Source organism: Myxocyprinus asiaticus, chromosome 9 (assembly GCF_019703515.2).
Source record: "Myxocyprinus asiaticus isolate MX2 ecotype Aquarium Trade chromosome 9, UBuf_Myxa_2, whole genome shotgun sequence".
NCBI classification, from domain to species: Eukaryota; Metazoa; Chordata; class Actinopteri; order Cypriniformes; family Catostomidae; genus Myxocyprinus; species Myxocyprinus asiaticus.
Window position 1 is genome coordinate 20,749,677 of NC_059352.1, and position 23,278 is coordinate 20,772,954.

The 23,278-nt window shown below is 35.7% G+C and overlaps 1 protein-coding gene across 1 annotated transcript in view; it reads left to right on the forward strand.

The window, feature by feature from the left end:
* The first annotated feature begins 618 nt into the window (after window positions 1–618).
* The window catches only part of LOC127445808 (regulator of G-protein signaling 8-like), a 28,660-nt gene continuing 6,000 nt past the window's right edge, over window positions 619–23,278 (forward strand). The window contains exons 1-5 of the mRNA XM_051706140.1: window positions 619–771; window positions 8,858–8,930; window positions 9,501–9,605; window positions 9,705–9,766; window positions 17,585–17,751. Of these exons, the coding sequence (XP_051562100.1) occupies window positions 9,505–9,605; window positions 9,705–9,766; window positions 17,585–17,751 (330 nt within the window). The 5' untranslated portion in view covers window positions 619–771; window positions 8,858–8,930; window positions 9,501–9,504. The remainder of the gene's footprint in view (window positions 772–8,857; window positions 8,931–9,500; window positions 9,606–9,704; window positions 9,767–17,584; window positions 17,752–23,278) is intronic.

Genomic DNA, 23,278 nt, shown 5'->3' on the forward strand with positions numbered 1-23,278 from the left:
TTTCAATACAACAGTTTAACTGCAGCCTCAAATTCATGTGGCATGGCTGCTGTGCCTTGATGATTCAGGTGCGGCTGTTCATGTGCATGTCTAAGAGAATACGGTACTATTTTGAGGACATAATATGCCTCCAGTGGAGAGCCGAGAAGGTTGCATACTCAAGCTGCCAGTCTGCAGCCCATTCTTAGATAAGAGATATCAAATGAGGCCAGTATGTTCCTTTTCTAAAACCCAGCAAGGATTTACCACTGCGAGGGAGAACACGGGGGAGAGCTTGCCGGATGAAAGGAAGACTTTGATGCCTACGCTGGCTTGATTTAGTCTCCCTGTCTCTCTCCTCAAAGGAATCCATTACCTCGGTCAAAACCTGCAAACTAGTCCTCAAATTACACACTAGTCTATCACAAGCTTGCAGAATTACACTTCAGCAGTGTGAGACCTTAGCACAAAACATGGCACTGAAAACCCCAAACAGAACAAAGTAAAATGGCATACTAATGCCCTTTTGCATCTCCAGAGAGACCAGTGTGTTGACAAAGCCTGCCTATTTTTCTCCCTCTCATCTCTCCCTCCTCTTTCTCTCTCTCTCTCTCTCTGTTCCTTGCTCCCTCACGCTTTCACACCGATGAACACGCTGTGTGATGATTGCTACATGTGGGCAACAGTAGATATCTCTACACAAGAACACAGCTAAGCTAACCCTGTCGGATAAAGCAGCTTCTCCAGCCCAAATCAAAGAGCTGTCATCTTCAACAGCAGTGCAGTTTAAAGGTAAAGACTCTATATGCATATGCCTGATCGATTGTTGCATAAGTTTCTGCCCACACTGGCTTTGTGATCTCTAGCATATTTGTGATTGTGTGTCGCTCTTACCATCTGTCCTCCTGTCATGTCTTATCTTATGTAGGGAAGTGGGTATAACAGAGAAAACAGATAATTTATGTGACTTTGACTTTGGAACAATCATAAAGGATGACATTTTTGATGATTTGTTGTTTTATGATGTTGCCAGTGGTGTTCTTTTGTGCATGTTGTCCTTATTGTTAATCCGTTTTTCCATAATGGATTGAAACTGGCTCTTGATTCTAAAAAGGAAAACAAAAAATGCAGAACACTGAGTAATATACCATATACAAATATTACCCTCTATGCAAACTATCTGTATAAAGATCCATGCTCAATGATTTTGTAACCAAAATGGATATTTCAAGATTTTTTTGTACTCATGTACAATGAAAACTGTTTGTGTTCATACAAAGGATTGGACAGTTAATCCATCTCTTTAGCAGTAACTGTGGGGGCTTTGTAGGTTTGTAAATGTCAGCGAGGGGAAGTGACAGAGATGAGGAGAGACTTTGAAACACCCACACTCACCACCCACAGCTCTTTTTGAGACAGACTGGAGATATTTTTTATTCTGCTGTACACACACAACAAAAGCATTCTTCCTTTTACTGCAATCCATCACATACATTATAATCAAGAAATTGGTGGATAATGGTACAGCATTGGAAAAATGGTTAAAATGAATTTAAAAACAAATACACTTAATATGAAAAAAAAAAAAAAAAAAAAAAAAAACATATACCCATAACATTACGTTTGGTGCAATGTAATCATTCCAATGGGAGCATTCTTAACAAAAAATATTTCATATTTATAATAATTTTAATCAATAGCATTAACAAATATTTAATTGTATAATGCTTAAAATATTATTATAAAATGGATAGTTCTGGTCCTGGATACTGATTGGTCAACAGCCATGCTTTATTCACGATAAAGCACAACTTTGACAGAGTTTCTGTTTGTATCACTCCGCAGCACCCATAGCTGACAATTATTCTTGTTTTTAAGAACATTTATGTCCTTAATATTATTATGTGGTGACTGTTTTAATTAAGCAATAAGGCATGAGATGCTTTGCGTCGTGATAAACATCACCCTACAACCGTGACTATATTAACAATATAGCATGGCATCTCATGCCTTATTGCTTAATTGGTTCATGAACATCAAAATTGTAGAAATGATGCCAATCCATTTCTCAGAACTAACTTTCACTTTTGTTAACCATTTTTGCTCTGTGGACATGTTTCACAAAGTTAAAGTGTCCAAATACACTGCTTTATCTTAACACTAATCTGTATATATATTGTTTTGTCATTTACAGCATAAAAATCTTCTTTTGGTTAAATATTATGCATGCAAATTGTGTTATTTTGTCTTTAAATTAAATGCATATTGGTTTGATTTTGTTATCTAATGCATTGCATTTCATACATTTAAGTGTGTATTTAATTTCCAAATATTCATATATGAATTAACACAAACTACTGATTTAAGCATTACATTATGTTTGTTAATGACTTATTAACAGCAACTATTATAAAGTGTTTCCCATGTGCAATTAAACAGTTTTTCCCTTGAACTACTGCATTCTTGGACTGGGCCTGTTAGCAAAGAAAGTGTGAGCTTAATAAAATTTGACAGGGCATTTGAGAATAAGCATGCCAGGGCCAGGGTCTTGCAACCATTGCTATTGCTAACTGTTCCTACCACATTTTACACAATTGCAGTAGGACCATCGCAAAGTGAAACAGGACTTGCTGCAAGGGGATATCTAAATAAAGTAACACTGACCTTGACTTCACTGTTTTGTTGGGCAGAATGTGATTTGAGGAGACAGCCATCATGTTAAATAGTAAGGACCTTAGAGAAAAGGATGCTGACAAAAATAGATGGGAAAAGTAACACAGGTGGGCTGTAGCCTGCTGTTACCCTGCAACTGTCACGGCAGAGTGTGAAACAGGGTGTACTGTAAATGAAGGCAGTGTCTCTGGGGCAAAGACGCACCTTGCTAAAACAGGGGCTAAAACAACATTCCCATACACTCACAAACCCCTTGGAGACAGACTCTCTTTCTGGAACATACACAGCAATATTTTGTCTTTAAACATTTATTGAGAGCTTTGCTGGTAAAATATTTACAATCTAAGGCTCTCTCAGTTGAAAAATGGGTGTTTCTTCAACTATATGCACTTTTGGCCATGTGTATACTACTCCATTAAAACAGACTTTTACACTCTTGTTACATTATATAGTGGCATATGGCTATTTGCACTAAGTGTGAATAGCAACAAAAAGCATCTTCTTTGCACTAATAGCAAATAGTGTTAGATTCTATTTGCACCCCAGTGCAAACAATGGCAAATACTATTTGCACCCCTAATTAAATACTAACATATATTATAGGGGCAGAGTTGGGAGGGTTACTTTTTAAATGTATTCCACTACAGATTACAGAATACATGCTGTAAAATGTGACTTGTAACGTATTTCCTTAGATTACTCAAGGTCAGTAACGTATTCTAAATACTTTGAATTACTTCTTCAGCACTGGTAGATTTTTTCACTTGTTTTGACTATAAAAACTCTGCCAGTACAGTAAGACAAAATACACATTAAAAATTCATTCTCTGAAAAACCTAAATATCTTATGCAGTGTTGTTTCTAAAACAAGATCAATCAAATTGATCTTGTTTTAAGGATTTTTAGATATTTTTACAGGAAAACAATACAAAAATGATTATCAAGAATACGATTTTTGCCCTAATATCAAAGGTCTTACTAGAAAAAAAGAAATTATGATCCACTGGTAACATGTGCATGTAAAATGGCTAGAAATAGCATTTTAGCTTAGTGTAAAGCTGACAATTTACACAAGGTTTATTTCTATTTCTTCTGCTCCAAACTTACTTCAAACTTGCTTCTCTGTCTGCTCGTATGAATGTAACGCATCATAAGAAAGTGTTTCACCGCTGTTCAAATGCACTTTGGATCGCATCATTTATATGTATAAATGTTTTCCATCTGAAAGGACTAAATATTAAATGAAACAAATGACAATAAAATGCAAAGTAATCTCTTCAGTAATCAAAATACTTTTTGAATGTAACTATTCTAAATACCAATGATTTAAATTGTAACTGTAGTGGAATACAGTTACTTATATTTTGAATTTTAAATACGTAATCCCGTTACATTTATTCCGTTACTCCGCAACCCTGTATAGGGGCATCACTGCAGTGTGTTTATTTTGTATATTAAGAGTCCCACGGACACCCTACACCAACCCCAAACCATACCCATAACCTTCCAATACAAATATTAATCATTTTTAACCAGTTTTTTTTTTTTTTTTTTTTTTTAAGTAAAATCATAGTAACCATGAAATTAAACATGGTTACTTTATTAACACCATATTACTGTAGTAACACCATGACTAATTGCATTACATCTATGGCTTCTGCCTGGTTACTACATTATTACTATAGTAAAACCATGGTAAATTTGACCTATATAAAACCTTTTCTTCCAACTCCCCGAACCATGACCAAATCAATGTGAGGAATTCAACCTTTATATTTATTTATATTTATTATTATATTTAGTAGTAAATAAATAGTAAGAGTGGAGACAGGAAACAGGATGGGAAAAAATTGGACAAAAGGCAGAATCAAACCTGGATAGTCTGCATGGAAAGCACATCCACTCTACCGTTATACTCCACGCCACTGCAGTGATATAAGATATGCTATTTGTCTTCAACTTCTGTGTTTCCACCAGACTATTGGAGTGCAAATAGCCGCACTGTGTGGCAGTCAACTTAGAGCAAACAGTCATTCCGTTATTTTTAATTTGTCTACTAACAATGCCCAACAGTGAATATACATGCATCACGAGAGATTTCTGCCATTTTTCCTAAACAGTCCTTGTTCTGAACCAACAAATGTAATTTCCACCACGTCAAATTATGTATTTTGTTTGATAATACCATCACACACATCACATATCTAATATTTAATATAATCTCTAGCATGTTCTTCACTGACACTTGTTTTCTTGGTAACCAAGTATACTAACTTGATGAACCTTTATTAATGGCCAAAGTGTTGGTTGTGGTGGAAATGACGCAACAACTGGGACAGTATAATAAAATTACGTAAAATGTAATAATTAATATTTTATGATTGATTTGAATATGTTTAATGTATACATCATATACAAAAGAAAGAAAGTTGAAATTAACGTTTTTATTTTTTTTTTATTATTATTATTTATTTTTTATTTATTTTTTTTTTTTAATAATACAAATAAACCTCTGGAAAATTGAAGTGCCCATATTTAAAAAAATAAATAAATAAAAAAATAAAAAAAAAACATTTACCTCACCCATTCCTGAACACAGCAAGCAAACCTAATTTAAGATTGGTAAAAGCATCACTTTTCAACATGGACAAGCAAAGAAAAAATAGTTTTGAATTCAGAAATAGCCAGAGTGCAGGTAGAAGATCAGATGTCATAGCACATTGATAGTGGGTAGTGAAGTCTCAGCAGGAAATCTGGCATCTCACTGAGCTCCATCACACAGTGACTCTGCAGGGACCTTCACATGTTCCACTAAGCAGGAGGGTGTGGGGTAACTTTCATGAGATCACTTATCTGTGAGGGAACCCTCAAAATTAATGTGGTGGTTTTCACACCACTGATTTGTCATTATTACCACAAAACATTCTGAATCATTATAAGTTTTTTATTTGTATTTATTATTAGTTTAGTTTAGATTTTAGTTATTTCAATGTTCATCATATTCATTGTATTCACTGTACTCAATGCTACCCTGCCACTGCATTTCTAGCAGCCTCCTAATCTCCCATTTAAAACAATATTGAAGTTGTTAATGTGAACTTGATACTTTGATTACTGTTTTGAGAACTTTGGGACCTTCGTGGTGATTAGTCAGGTTTAAACATTCAAAAACGCGGTTGAATTTACTTTTCTATATTTTTCTGAATTTACTATCAAATCACACATGTGAAAAACAGTAGAAATTAAGCTGTAGTTTGCCATTACTGCCATACACTGCATTTCTACCAGATTATACTTAGCAAAACAGACTGAAATTCAGTATTGGGGACTCCCAATATATCCATTAACATTCTATTTTACTGTTTCTATTTGACTGTGAAATTACTCAGTGCTAAGAAACCCAAATCCTTACGTCAAAAACACATCCCAAAAATGTAATAAACTCTCAGGAAAAAGGGAAATGTTGGACACATTTTTTATTTTGGGTGGCATTACAAGGATGAGACATCAGAGTATCTTTTATTTAGTAGACTCCCTGTAGCTCCATTTGTGCTGCATGGCTGCATGGAAAATGAACTGGCTTCTCCCTGTCTAGATTTGCAGGGGATTTTATAAATAGCATGGCACTTGTTCTCAATCCAGTGCAAGGGAATGAAGTATCAGCATCAAGCATCCAGTGCACCACAAAAATATTCCCATCTTGTGAGGATATAAATTGTTTTGGTTGTCTCTTAAACCTCCTGTTATGTTCGGGTCATTTTTGACCGTTTAAGAGTTAAAAACAGTGAAAAACTAATCTTAAAGGGATAGTTCACCCAAAAATAAAAATTCAGCCATTGTTTACTCACCCCTGTGCTGTTATAACCCTATATGACTTTCTTGCTTTTTCTTAGCACAAAGGGAGATATTGTGAAAAAATTTTGTTCTCAGTGATGTCATACAATGGCAGTTTATGGTGACCACCTCTTCAAGCTTCAAAAGAATGCAAAAGTATAATTCAGAAGTCTAATAAATTATTCCATGAGACTCATGATTGTTTTGAAAGCATACGTAAGAATTAGTGCGAAACAAACCAAAATCTAATGTATTATTTAGTAAAAATGTTCACTGACCGTTATTCTCCTGTGCGCATTCATAAGTCTGCACACCAGCTTTAGAGCTCTTTGCACGAGAGCAACAGTAGTTACGCAGCACATGCGAGATGGGGCGTTCAAGCGAAAACCAGTTTGGTTTTCAGTGCACTGTGAAGCTTCTCTTGAGTGAAGTGTGACACAAGTTCTCTCTTTCTCTCTCTAAAAGAGACAATGAACATTATTGTTACTTTTATTTAATCAGAATCAGCAAAGATTTCACCTCAAAAATACATTTGCATAAAAATATGAAGGCGACCATTTTAGAAATGATATTACAAGGTCTTCTACTCCCAGAAGTACAGAAACTTTCACCAGGAGGCACTAGGCATCCAGTACATTGCATACAACAGGGTTTCAGCAAAGTATTTATCATGTTGATGATGTAGAGGCTTTAAAAAATAGTGTATGAAATATGACACACACAGCTTTATAGGGTAAACATTTGTAGATATTATACACACACCTACACATACTTCCAAAACTGCATGTGCAAACACACACACACACACACACACACACACACACTGCATTATGTGTAGTTGCTCAATTGCACAATGTTGATTTGATATGTTCTTTTTATTATTATTATTATTTTTATATTCCCATGGTTGAAAGGTTGCAGAATATAAACCATGATTCTGTTTTTCTTTCAAACAAATTATATTTCTAAGTAATCTAAGTATCAACTTATTTTAAGTACTGTAAAACCTTTCAGTAAAGCTGAGGATTTACTGTATATCTTCTGTAGTAGTATCACAACTGACCTAATGGTGGCACTCTTTCCAGATAAAATTCTACTATATAAGCCTGTATTCAGTATGAAAACATGTAGGTAAGCCTATATGCCTATTTTCATGTTCATAATTAATAAATAAGCGTGCTGTAAATCTACTGGAAAAACTCTATGGGTCATTTTTGACCCGAACGTCACAGTTGTCATTATTTTAAAAAATAACAGAAGGGTTAATCTCTGGTTTACAACAATATTGGAACTGGTAATGTGAATTTTATAATGTGAATTTTATGCAATCTGTTTTAAGAACTTTTTCGTTCATCGGCCCTGTTTTTTTTTTTTTTTTAAGCTGATTTATATATATATATATATATATATATATATATATATATATATATATAAATCAGCTTAAAAAAAAAAAAAAAAAACAGGGCCGATGAACGAAAAAGGTATTTGTAATCATTCCTTTGTTACTGTAATTTCAATAATTTGTCCACACAGCTTAGTCATACCAATTTAGGCACCGTTTTTTATAAACGACCTATGACGACCTCCATTAACAGTCAACATATATGAAAGATGGTATCATATGCATATCATTACTAACGTACAATTAAATTCAAATGAAAAATGTCACCATAATTAGTTATTGAGATCTTTTAGCTTGCAGATCTAGTATCATATTTAAAACTCTAACAAGAAAATGTTCCGTATTTAGAGAAATACCACAAAACACTAATGAACAGTAATATGACCATGAAATGCAAAGCTGATTTTAAATGAGCAAGAACTTTATACCTTGAAGGATTATATTGGAATATACTTCTACTTTAATATCCCTGGTGGCCATGGCACTGGTTTTCTGATATTTCCCAGCAAAGCATTTAATAACACAAGGTTCTATTCATATGTTTTTATATATGCTGAGATGCATTAATTGTGCCTATTAGTTTCTATAGAGCAATTTATGATCCATCATAAAAGGAAGAAAGGGACAATTTCATGCAGTGTTCCCAAATAAATTAACTAAATGTAAAAAAGCAATAGGTTGCGTCTAGTTTGCTGGATCAGTTCTCATTTATCATAAAAGGAAATTAAAAGAGAGGCATTTGAAATAATGGGAAAATGGGAACTGTGGGACTAAATGTACCTTGAACTGCAGGTGCAATAACAAAAGCAAAATAATTTGGGTCTCATGTTGATCCAAATGTTTGTATCGCATCTAGGGAAAAGGTGGCATCTGGCATGCTAGTATGTTTGAGAGCCATGGGAATAGTTATTAACCAAATATGCCCACCGAGGTGTTGTGTAAATGTATAAATCTCTATCATTTTCACAGGCAAAGCAACCCCAGAGCTCACTCATCCCTACTCTTCAATAGACTAGAAGAAACTGCATTGTAAGGACAATCAGTAAGTATCCACTTATAGTTTATGTAAGAGTTAATATTTGTGCATCTCTCTCTCTCCTCTCTCTCTCTCTCTCTCTCTCTCTCTCTCTCTCTCTCTCTCTCTCTCTCTCTCTCTCTCTCTCTGTGTGTGTGTCTTTCTCTCTATCTATCTATCTATTACTCGCTCTCGTTCACTCTTTGGGCATAGCCACTCAGTCCTTATTAATTCTTCTATGATGTAAATGAACATGCAGAATTCATGATAATGAATTATGTGAGGGCCAGGTGCACTGTTGCATTTTAATGATGGAAGTAATATTCATTTTTACAATATTGTGAATCCACATTTCCAGATAATTATTGAGCATTGCAATAGTGTGCTGTATAATGCAGGTTCATGATAATGTCTGTGAGCATTATTATAATGTAATCAGATAGGATATTATGCACACTTGAGCTGTTATTATTGTCATATTTTGCAATGTTATAAAAACAAACCATTGCATTTATTATGAATACATTGAACACAAAGTTTTCTTGTTATTTAAGCTTGCTTTTGTCTTATTTTACTTTGTTTTTCCCATGCATTCAGGGCCATGAAAACTAGACTTGGGTGCCTGTCTAACAAATCTGACTCATGCAGCGATTTTTCAGAATTCCTGCCTCCTGCTCAAGAGAGGTCCACGAGATACTTAAAGTATGTAAATGATAAATATTTTGGTCCCACTAACAGAAAGGAAAACAACTGATTAGCTGTCTTATAACTGTACCTGATCAGTACTTTTGATTGCCCCAGGTTATCCACTGATGAAGTGACCAGATGGGCAGATTCCTTTGATGCTCTACTGTCCAATAAATGTAAGTCACATTAGATACTATAAAGTCTTTGGATCTGCATTTAAATAAGGGGGTTTGTTTGCTTGTTTTGTATATTTACTGCATGATATAACCATCAAATCTTTATTTAATTTTGACAAACTATACATCATTACACTGTATAGTTAAATTGTTCTGTGCAGGTAAATTTTTGTTCGCAGAGGAAAAGTTCACAAGGTACACAACAGGTCCTTAGGATACACAAAATTAGTTATAAACATTGTTTTTAAAGAGTTATAAATGAGATATTGGTAAAGGTAAAGTTTAGTTCTATCTGAGAGTATAGAAAGGTCTAAAACTTTAATATTTCAATCTTCATTATGTGTCCTCTTTTATACAATAGAAATTTTACACTAAAAAAAAAAAAATAAATAAATAAAATAATTTAAATTCCATTAAATGTACGGTAAATTACCTGCAGCTGTGGTTGCCAAACATTTACCATAAAAAATATGGTGACAATTATTCAGGCTTTACGGGATGTAATTTTGATGCCTGTACATTTTACAGTTCGTTACCGTTTATATTATTAACTTGATACACTAACATTCTGGAAGTATAAAAATCTGCTTTTATATGTACTTTATAATGTATTGTTATTCACTGTAGTAACTGCATAAAGGCACATGATGATAAAGTTCATCAATAGTGGTCTTTTCAGGAGCAATGACCAATAAACATGTAGAGACAGTGTAAATAGTGTCATTCACACAAACACAAAACTCCATCAGGGTAACACATGTGAAATTAAAATAATGCAATAAACATTAACTAAACCACATCAGATATAACACAGAACACCCCAAAGTACATAACTGATATAAAAAATATGAAGAACAATAATTTAACATGAAAAGTACATGTACTCTCTGTTTAAACATAATATAAATTTTTACTGTTAATTATCAAAAAACATAATTTTTACATTTTACCATAAAATTACATATATTTTCTTGTTAAATTTATTATTAAAAATATATTTTTTTACGGTATATTTTAAGGTAAATTCCCATTAACCAATTAAAGTTTTTTTTTACTGTAGCATTTTTACAGTCTTTTACTGTTAAAATTACTTTTACTGTGTATTATAGTCTAAATCTTAAATCTAACATCCATTGGGACATTTAGCCCAACAGTGTGCACATTTAGAGAAATATTGATGGATTCTCATTTGTTAACTCCACATTTCTTTAGTGAGAATTATCATTCATGTCCATTTTTCAGTATATTAAACCGATCTGAGAGGCATTCAGTGGTCAGACACTCTCATATTTTGTTAGACACATTCTAAATAGAGACATTTTACCATATAGCTGAACATCTAATAATGTACACTGCCCAGGCTATTCAAATACCTCAAATCTTTGTATTGATTAGTACAACATCATGGGACATATTGTCCCCAAGCTGATAGAATCACACAAGACTTTTGCTCTCGGCTAGTCTGTCAAGTACATTTCTACAGAGATTTGCTTTAGCCATGATATGGTTCACCAGCAACTTATGTAAGAGGCTCTCTGTATTAATGTGAAGGATGCCATTTCCCCTGTGAGTCACGCATTTGGCTGCGACTTCTCCTGTCGATTGCTTACAAAATGACATGCTTTATTTCCTCAGGCTTAATTCCAGCATCAATTAGAACAGTGTGTGTGTCTTTTCCTGAATCTCACAGCACTGACACCCCAGACGTACCACAAATAGCTTCTGTCTGTGCTGTGAGCAGAAGATGAAGTTCACTGAAGAAATCTGTCAAAGTAGTGCTCGGAAATGAAACTCATACATACATGGTTTATTGGTGATTGCATTACTATTACTAATTCGTACAATAATTTGGGGATTAGAACAAACCCCTAATCCTGAGTACTAAACTTCAGCACGAAACTCGTCCTGCACCATTTGTACTACAATCATGAATGATACTCAAATTGTGTGGCTTACTGAGGAGAGTACAATCACTAAGTATCCATCCTGGTTTCTATACCTCACTGATTCTTGAAATAAGGGAAAAATATGTTTAAAATGTTTTAGAGTTTTTATTTTTTAATAATAAATTAATTTGAAATGGATATATTTATAGACAAAGGTCTCAGCTAATGAATCATGTATGGGAACAGGTTTTTGTAAAAACGATTTTTTCTCAAAATTGACATTTATTCACTTTATTACTTACATCTTACTGTAATATCTGTCAACTCCGTCAGACACACTAAAAGCATGCTATTTTAATTTGATCCATCCAACAAGAGTGTAAAGTATTTTATTATCTAATAATGGTGATCAGTAAAGGAGTTAAGGGATAACATACATTCTATTTTTTTATTTTATTTTTTTATTTTTTTATGTTTTATGTTTTCACACTATTCTGAAAATTCTGACGGAGTTGACAAAATTGAATATTTTTCCATCTTTACCATGTGCAGTACACTGGAGCCATTTTGTAATTTTTCCTCAATTGAAGCTGCCTCTATAACCTTAACTAATATGCCAAAATTATTCCTCAAGTCTTAACAGAAATTATCATAATGGGATGATGGTGCTGACATGTTAAAGCTGTGACCACAGAGACTTAAACATTTTTTTTGTTTGAAATATATAAAAATAAAAAATATTACCAGACCATGTGTCCTACTGTTGCATCCACCATGAGCAAGAAGTGGGAAAGGGGTACTCAAGAGTTGATGCAAAAAGAATACACAACTTTGATAGGCAGTTTTTTATTGAAAATATAATTACAATTTTACTTTATGTATTGTTTGATATCTTACAGATCCCTACCTTTCAGATTATATTTATATTTATGAATTTGTTGCATTTTTAAACACTTTGATTGGCAGTTTAACATTGTGACCTCTTGCTGAGGACAGGTTCATTTGCATGTGCTTCCAAGTATAGAGCATGCATTTTTAAAAAATTTAATGAAATTATTTAAAAATATAAGTAATAAATGCCCTGAGTATACACATTTTCTTTTAGATTTAACTTTTTCAGTATTTTTATTATTATGAATTTCTTGATTTGTTAACTTAAAGAGGATTTTGTATGTAGGACATGTTTTGTCCCTTATCTCAAGAATTAGTGACCTGGGGGGCCTGGGTAGCTCAGTGTTTTCACAAAACGGTTTAGACCCTGTTTAAAACTGTATTTAGGGCTGTCCACATATGATCGGATCACCTGAAATGCATCTAAATACCAGGTGGAAACAGAGCCTTATTCCCTTTAATATAAATCATGAGTAAAACAGCAGATTATCAGTTCATAAACACTTACTTTTTGCCCTAATCCTCACACAATGCTATCATATGACATCTAAATACTTTTATTATAGTGCATGACTATTGTGATAAAAAATTACTGATAGTCCAACTGAAAGAGCATTGCGCTTGCGATGTAAAGGACTGGGGTTCGAGTCCTGAATAACATGCAAGTCGACACGTGCATTTTTCATGTCACATTTGCTTTTAAGTATCACCTGTTTACATGTAACATGTACTATATGTCATAGACATGTCGTTAGCTATAACTCGTTATATTTTTGTCTGTGAGTAAAACAAGTTTGTATGTATTCTACTCTTTGAGAGCTTTCCAGCAACATATGGCACTTGGCTATTTGATATTGTGATGTTTTTACTGATTACAATAATATGTGCAGTGCAAAATTATATATTTTATATAAAATATTTTTGTCATTTTCTTTACCATTGCTTTTCCCACGGTCATGAAATGAGCTCTGCCACATATCCCAAAGTAAAATAGTTAAATCTTCAATTTAAAACCTCAAAAAGTTAAAGAGATAGTTTACCCAAAAAATGAAAACTCTCTCATCATTTACTCCCCCTCATGCCATTCAAAATGTGTATGACCTTCTTTCTTCTGCTGATCACAAACAAAGATATTAGAAGAATATGTCTGCTCTGTAGGTCCATACAATACAAGTCAATGGGGTCCAAAGCTTTGAAGCTCCAAAAATAACATAAAGTCAGCATACAAGTAGTTCATAAGTGGTTTAATTCATGTCTTCTGAAGTCATCTAATCGGTTTGGGGTGAGAACAGACCAAAATGTAAATCCTTTTTTCACTGTACATCTTGCAATTGCAGTCTGTAGGAACAATCATGATTTCAAGCTCAATTACACTTGGTTCTCGTGCCAAGCCTGCGCTCCGCTAGTTCACGGCCGGGGCAATCTGGAGCCTTTCGGAAACTGGCTGCGCTTTTCTACTGACATCAGAGCCGAACAGTGACATAACAGGTTACTCTCTACTTGATAGTTTCACGTGACTACCTCAAACATAAACAAACATGGTGCGTCATAGTGCCATGTTTGTATACAGATTTTGCTCTTGTTTTTGAGGACATATTTAAACATACGGATTAATACAATCCATCATTATTACATTGCTCAACATGATTGTCAGAGACGACATCTATGCTTAAGACGACAGGTAATGTAATTACATTCTATTGTATGAACTATGGCTTAATTTGCTAAATTCTGTAAACTATTCCAGTGGAATCAGTATTAACATTGGTGTAGCAGATGGCTGTATTTGGATTTTTGCCATAGCATATAATATTTTTGATTGAGAATCCCACCATTTTACTTAAAACAGATAGCCGCAATCTTCTAAACTTAGTGAGTAGCAGGTCAAAAATCCCCTTACAGAACAAAACAATGCACAAAATTAGATGACAACAGTGTAAGAAAAGCTAACAAATTGGCAAATATAACAACTTACTGAGATCAGCTGCAGAGGACACCAGCGATTCACTGTTTATCACGATCGTAACTGGCTGAATTCAATGCCCCGGTTAGTTAGCGGGCTGGTCGGTGTCCGAGTCCAAAACATTGTTGCTACGTCCACTGTCACATTTGCTTATGTCCTTCTTATGGTCCCTGTATTCCCTGTATAAAGTGTTTTTCAATTTGTTTATGATTTGGTCAACTGTCTGATTGAAGGCGGTGTGCATCATTTCATGCTGTATCTTCATTCTCGTAGAGTATTTTTTTTCCTTTGAGATCTCTCTAGTTTATCTCGGATCTTCGTAATACCATATCACAAGTAGAGCACTCATTTCGTCATGTTATCTGAATGCCTTTGATGTCTGATCATTTTGTGGTTTTTTTTTATTGTTGTTATAGAGCGAAGAAGTACTCCTTGCTGCAGACAGTAGCTACTGTTGTTGTTTGGGAAAACTTTACCATAGTGACAAAACATTATCCCGCCCTCCGTCCCCTGACATAATCAGTTCCTGCAAAGAGACCAGCAAGCTTTTAGGGCCGGTGCGGAACCAGGTTTTCGGCCCCGGACTTGCCTTTTCTGTGGTGAAAATGCGCGGAACAGTTCGAGAATTCGCACCGGCCCAGGAACCCACATCCGAACCATATCAGTGGAAAAGCGCTATAAGATTTCGTAGAGTGCTAGATGGCACTAGAAAGTTTAATCAAGCTTGAAATCATGATTGCCAAGTAGACTGCTGATGTCAAGATTTACAGTAAAATAGGACTTAAATATTTATCTGTTTCTCACCCACACTTATCATATCACTTCTGATGACATGGATTAAACCACTTTTATGCTGCCTTTATGTGCTTTTTGGAGCTTCAAATTTCAGGCCACCTTTCACTTGCATTGTATGGACCTACAGAGCTGAAATATTCTTCTGAAACGTCTTTGTTTGTGCTCTATAATGAGAGAATTTTCATTTATGAGTGAATTATTCCTTTAATTATTTACTTCCCAAAGATTAGTTTAGTAATGATTTATAATGATTTAAAGAAATACATATGGATACAATGGAGATCAAGTTTAAATGTCCTTTGTCATTTTACCCATATTCACCCTGTATTATAAAATTTGCAACATTTATAATCCAAATGAAACATGACAATACAACTAGATAGTGGTAACACAAGACTGCCCTGAGAATTGTAATTAAGTTAGACTTTTTAAATGATACCAGTAAATGTTCAGCTTTGGCAGCCATAAAAAAATACTAAATCTAAAATAAGAACTAACTAAACTGAAACTGAGAAAACTAAAACTAAACTAAAACTAACAGAAAAACTGTGAAAACTAATGAAAACTAAAACTAATTTGGAATAACAAATTGAATATACAATAAAACGGAAATAAAAACTAACTTAAAAACTATAATAACACCACTTCTATGCTTTAAATGATACCTATTTTGTGTTGGTCAAGATTGTAGTTGTTAATATTTTGATAATTTTTTTTTTTTTTTTTGGCGGGCTGATCCAAGCTTAAAGGGTTAACATTAATGTGTGGCTGATAAAACACTTGAATAATCATGTTACAAAATATGCAAAGGGGTTGATGATAAACAAAGCTCAGATTATGTGTTTAATGTTTAATGTTTTATGTTGTAGTCTAATAAAATTCTAACGTGAAAATAGCATGCCAATGCTCCACCCTGAAACTGCTAATGCTGCGAGGCTGATGCTGTCTATGATTTGCTAATCCAATCAGAAATTATGTTTTATAAACAGTCCATTTAAATGATGCATCCATCAATGATAATGACTGTTTCGACCCTTCATTTTTTAATACGTGAATCACAAAATTGAAATGAAATCATAATATAATGAGAAATATAGATGGATATTATGTATATCTTTCACCAACTATACAGTAACATTGGTAAATGCTGTGCATCAAATCATGCACTGCTGACCATTGCCAGTGTATGTTGTGTAAAACCTTGTCTTCATACAGCAAACCCTGCTAAAGTCATTGAAGAAGATATAAATCACTTCCTGTGTCCATTAGGCTGCAGGATACATACAGCCGAAATTAACTTTTGCAATACTGGCAACACTAAAGCAGAACGTTTTGTTCCCTTGCCAGCAGGAGGACATTTTGCCTCTTGATTGTCCTTTCATTGTATTTCCAGAGAACCACTATTGTCTCATTTACCCTCCCTGCTATTTGTATGGACTTTAATTGTATCTAAGCGAGGGCCACACTCACATGGAAAGGATGTAGTATATGTACCTTACAGCTTACTGGCACAAAAGTCCATAAGATGATCTTATAGGAATAATTCACCCAAAATCATATGTAGTTCCAAACCCATTTTACTTTCTTCTGTGGAACACAAAAGGAGATATCGGGAAGAATAAGCAGAATGTTAGGGACTGACAGCCTCCATTCACTGTCATTGTATGGAAAATAAAAAGATGCAGACTGATGTTATCAGGCTAACATTGTGCATAACATCTCCTTTTGCAATCCACAGAAGAAACTAATTCATACAGGTTTGGAACAACACAAGGGTGATTAAATGATGACAGAATTGTTATCTGTTTTTGCACGAACTATCCTTTTAAAATCATGAATGTGTCAAAAAGGAATTTCACAGTGTCACAGATATCAGACTCAAGAAAAATATAGCAAACTTGCCTTTGATTACAACATTTCAATTCAGAAAAGTGTCAGTGTAAAGTGTTTTCATGTCAGAAAAGTCATGTTTCTCTTATCCAGGTGATGGCAAAAAATTAACAATCCACATGCTGCTATTACTAAACAAACACTCCTAAGAAAATGAAAGTGGGGTGAGAGAGAAATAACAACCCTTTTGACATTTCACTGCAAAACATACCCCCCTGATGTGTTAACTCATATGTCACAGAAGTAAATAACTTACTTTGATGAATAAAAGCAGCTAGTTTGGTGTCCTAGGGAAGCATTTCCTGTGGCCAGCGTGGCTTATGTCTCATATTAGACTAAATGTATTAGGTTTAATATGGTAAGGTGTTAATCTTATTTATCTTTAATTCATAGATGGGTTGGCAGCCTTCAGAACCTTCCTCAAAACAGAGTTTAGTGATGAAAACATAGAGTTCTGGCTGGCTTGTGAGGACTATAAAAAGATTAAATCCCCAGCTAAGATGATGTCAAAAGCCAGCAAGATCTGCAAGGAATTTATTGACATTCATGCACCCAAGGAGGTATGTTGACTCCATTTATAAAACCATTCAAACTACACCTGAACATACAGTACTTCTGTCATTGCTTAGGAGGATTGTTGTTTGGTTCACCAAACCAATGTATAGAAGTGTACTTGAGATACATTCACATTTATACATACAGTGGGGTCCAAATGTGTGAAACTACATGTGAATATGCTTGTATTTTGCATTTATCTAATCTAATACATTTGTATGTTCCATTGTTAATCATTACAAATTATATTATCTGCAATTTGATTGAAAAGATTAAATGAAAAGGAATTTGTAGGCCTATATGTAAAATATGAATTTCAAAAATCCTTTTTTGCCTGAATGAAAGCATGCACTTGAGCTAGCTTGGACTCCAAAGATTTGTGCAACTTGAGTTAAATGGTCAATGTCACAAATGTTCTTATTTTCTTATCAAATTTTCTATACAAATTTCCAGGTTTATATTAGATTTTGATATTATATCAACATTTGTGTTTTTTAGATTACAGTGTAAAATTAAGTTGTCCACTGATGTTTCTCTGAAACCATCAAAAGTGAGGATGTTTTGGTGGACTCCAGTTTACCATCATCTTCTTCTCTGCCATTGGCTCCTAGATTAAATCATTTCCTGAGCTTGTATGGACTTTGCAGAATGTGATGACACTTTTCCACCATAATTTAGCAGCGTGGATCTAGCAATTATGATTTTTTCAATTTTGTTATTATAAATGTAAATGTATAGAATTATTTTTTTTTTTAAATTACCCTGGCATTAGTTAAAGCAAATTAAAATAAATAAAAACTAGTCAACACAGCTGCGATGGGGCTTCAAATATTTTGTAAAACAAATCTTGTTTTTTCAACTTTACAAAAGTACGTTTTCATGCTGCCTTAAACATTTTAAGTTGTGTCAACTTAAGAGGAAAAGGGGATGCTATATCGCAAAAATCAATGCTCAAGTCCCCGTATATGTGGTTTAGTTTGAAAGCTTAGAATCTGAAATTTTCATAGATAACCATGACTTCTGCATTTATGTTACTTAAAATAACAAAATAAGGCCTTAAAACATTCGTGTCGCAAATAAGTGCCAGATAGTGGTTATGTTGTAGAAATATTAATCTGAATATAAAAGTATTTAAAATAGCACTTAAATAGACAAATCAATATATCAAATGAAAGCTCTGTACAGTTTATTTTGTTGCCCTAATAACAGAGTTTAAAAGATTTTCAAAAGAATCAATAAGTGAAATGTGATATTTTTAAGACATCAAATACAATCATCTCTTTTATGCACCAGTCACTGCTGATGTAAGCCCAAAATAGCTAAAAACTTTATATCTGCTTCTACCTTAGGCAGTTCTGTAAAAAAATTAGCCTTTGTTTACTTGTCTGTGAGCTTGTTTGTGTGATTAATCAAATGTTATATCTTAGATGTCCAGAACAAAATATGCAGTCTCGAAGGAAAAGCATAACAAATCATATGTTATCAACTATTGATTATAAAATGTTATAAATGATCACAAAGAGGATCTTAGCTTTCTATCGACACAGAGATTGAGCTTCTAGTCCATTTAGAGGCCGAGATATTCAATGAAATAATAGGGGTGGTGCGTGAACTAAAAATTAGACTGAATGTCTACGGACGAGCACATCTGCGAGGGCTAAAATGCATTCTGAACAAATTAGACCAATTTCTGGCAATTAGTCCACAGTATGTGTAAATGTTGAGCGTTTAAATCTAAGTGTGAAAAATTGCAGGCGGCAGCCCAAAAATGCTCCAGAGTTGAAGAGGTTAAACCGAACACATAATGTTGACTTAAATCAACTTAGCTTGTTAAATCTTTTAAAGTAAACTTAACAATTTTGTTCAAACAACTTCAAAAAAAAAAAAAAAAAAAAAAATTAACTGAATATAGAAGTTTAATTATTTATATTATCATTTAATGTTATTGATAACCTTAGAAGTAGTTAGGGCTATCCCATTGTCAAGAGGTAAATTAAACAGCCATTTGATGGTAAATGGTCAGTTGATGGTCAGAAACCAACAACTGATCCCTCTAAAATATTCAGATTTAATCTTGTCAGTGTGACACATGAGGCCCTCAACACTTTGCACGCAAATCACAATGATTGTAACAATTATCAAACACACCATTGAGTAAAAAGATGAGCTTTGAATTACTGACACATGACAAATAACTGAAAGTGACAACAAACACAAACAACAGCATAAATAAAAGCAGCAAACAGTAAAAAAATAAAAATTATAATAAGTTAGACATGTAACACTGCAATTTGCATAATTTATTCATGCTGCAGTGCATGCTGGGAATCAAAATATGTGAGTGCGATGTGCGGTCTCTTGAATTATATTTTTCATTTCAGCTGAATAGTTTTTCTAAGTTTAATAACTTATCATAAGTCCAGCCACCAAACACTTGTTTATCTCAATAAGATCTATCCAGGGCAGTTATTTTAACTCTGCATTTTAATTTATGATCACTAAAAGTCAAAATAATTGATTACAGTACAGTTGCTGAAGCAGTGACAGTAAATTTGCCATATTTCTCACTTCTGCTGTATGTACTAATTCCCATTGTCCCATGTCTGCCAAACATGTTGAGTGGTCCAAACATAATCTGCAGCCTGAAACTGAACCTTTGTTCAGATTTTAGGAGGGAATGCACTTAGTTCTATAGGAAAGCTATAGGATGCTCCCTTGCTCCCTATTTAGTGAATGACTCAACCTCCAGTGTGCTGTCTGTCTGCACAGGTCTCAGAACAGTTCGAAATGCACCTTATTTTTGTACTAACTCCATATAAAGCCTCTGAAAGCAACATTTTCCAGCTTTTGGATAAACCCATTGAATCTCAATGTGATAATGCACTGTAAATATAGGATTTCTAAGGAAACAATGTGCACCGTGGAGTTTCATGAGAAATTGCTCAAATTTTAAAAATCTCTCTAATTTTTTGACTCAAACAGGTTTCAATGTAAAAACTTAATTAGGTTTCTTACCAGATGTAGTTTTGGACTCAAGATGGCGCTTTTGGACTCAAGATGGCGCCGAGTATGGCTGCTGCGTTGCGAGCTCCGACACAACTTAGCAATGGTTTGTTTGTTTTGTTTACAATTCTTATGTTTCTTGTCTTGGATGTTGCCTGCCTTATTGTCTACGACAGACAAACACTTTTGGACATTGGCTCAGCGATCTCACACCGTAAACCGGACTTCACATTCCTCAATGCCGACCCGCTGTTTACAAACACGCAAGCGGAGCCCTTTGTCTGGGCAGCACGGCCGCGGAAACGCAGGAGGAAAAGGGGAAACAGAGCCGGCGTTCTCATCAGAGTAAGACGCCGCGCAAATCGACCCCCGCTACCCACTATTCTACTGGCAAATGTTCAGTCTCTGGATAACAAGCTCTGCGAGCTGAAAGCGCGGATCTCTTTCCAACGAGAGACGAGGGACTGCTGCGTTATCTGCCTTACGGAAACTTGGATGTCTGCGGAGATTCCAGACTCAGCCATTGAACCCGCGGGGTTTTCCATGCTCCGAGCGGACAGAGCGAAAGACCTCTCAGGTAAAACTAGAGGAGGTGGTGTATGTTTTATGATCAACAAATCCTGGTGCGATCAGAGGAACATACATTCTATCAAGTCTTTCTGTTCTCCTGATCTGGAATTTCTTATGCTTCTGTGTCGACCATTCTGGCTACCGAGGGAATTCACAGCGGTCATTATCACTGCTGTGTACATCCCCCCACAAGCCGACACAGACCGGGCACTCAAGGAACTGTATGGGAGTATAAGTGAGCAGGAAACCGCGCACCCTGAGGCCGCGTTCATTGTGACCGGGGACTTTAATAAAGCCAGTTTAAAATCAGTCGCACCAAAATATCACCAGCACATTAGTTTCAACACACGAGGGGACCGGGTTTTGGACCATTGCTACTCTCCGTTCCGGGATGGCTACAAATCCCTCCCCCGCCCACCATTTGGAAAATCGGACCACTCTTCCATTCTGCTTCTGCCCGCTTACAGGCAGAAACTGAAACAGGAAGCACCCACCCTCAGAACGATCCAGTGCTGGTCGGACCAATCAGACTCTACGCTACAAGACTGTTTTGATCGCACGGACTGGGAGATGTTCCGGTCCGCCTCTGATGACGACATCGAGCTTTACGCTGATAGCGTAATGTGCTTCATCAGAACGTGTGTAGAGGAAGTGATTCCGACCAGAACTGTGCGAATCTATCCGAATCAGAAGCCGTGGATCAACAGCGATGTTCGCGCAGCACTTAATGTGCGGACCTCCGCTTTTAATTCCGGGAACGCGGAGGAGCATAAACAAGCCAGTTATGCCCTCCGAAAAACTATCAAAACAGCAAAACGCCAGTACAGGAGTAAGATTGAGGGACAGTTTAACACCACCAACTCTAGAAGCATGTGGCAGGGAATTAACATCATCACGGACTTTAAAGGGAATAAAAACTCCGCCATGAACACCGCTGCCTCTCTCCCAGATGAGCTAAATACTTTTTATGCTCGTTTCGAGGGAAATAACACCGCCCTCGCGGAGAGAGCTCTCACGGCCGAAGCTACAGAGGTTAGTTCACTCTCCGTCTCTGTAGCGGATGTAACCCGATCATTCCGACGGGTGAATATCCGCAAAGCCGCGGGTCCAGACGGCATTCCGGGCCGCGTCATCAGAGCGTGCGCGAACCAGCTGGCTGGTGTTTTTACGGACATTTTCAACCTCTCCCTCTCTTTGTCTGTAGTCCCCACATGCTTTAAAACATCCACCATTGTGCCTGTTCCAAAACAATCGAAAATAACTTGTTTAAATGACTGGCGTCCTGTTGCTCTGACCCCCATCATCAGCAAATGTTTTGAGAGACTAATCAGAGATTACATCTGCTCTGTATTACCACACAATCTTGACCCGCTGCAGTTTGCTTACCGTAACAACCGCTCCACTGATGATGCCATTGCATCTACAATACACACTGCTCTCTCCCACCTGGAAAAAAAGAACACTTATGTGAGAATGCTGTTTGTAGACTACAGCTCAGCATTCAACACCATAGTGCCCTCCAAGCTAGATGAGAAACTCCGGGCTCTGGGCTTAAACAGCTCGCTGTGCAGCTGGATCCTGGACTTCCTGTCAAGCAGACGCCAGGTGGTTAGAATAGGCAGCAACATCTCCTCATCACTGACCCTCAACACTGGAGCCCCGCAGGGCTGTGTTCTCAGCCCACTACTGTATTCCCTGTACACACATGACTGTGTGGCAACACATAACTCCAATGCCATCATTAAGTTTGCTGATGACACGACGGTGGTAGGTCTGATCACTGACAATGATGAAACAGCCTACAGAGAGGAGGTGCACACTCTGACACACTGGTGTCAGGAGCACAACCTCTCCCTCAACGTCAGTAAGACAAAGGAGCTTGTGGTGGACTTCAGAAGAAAAGACAGAGAACACAGTCCCATCACCATCAATGGGGCACCAGTGGAGAGAGTCAGCAGC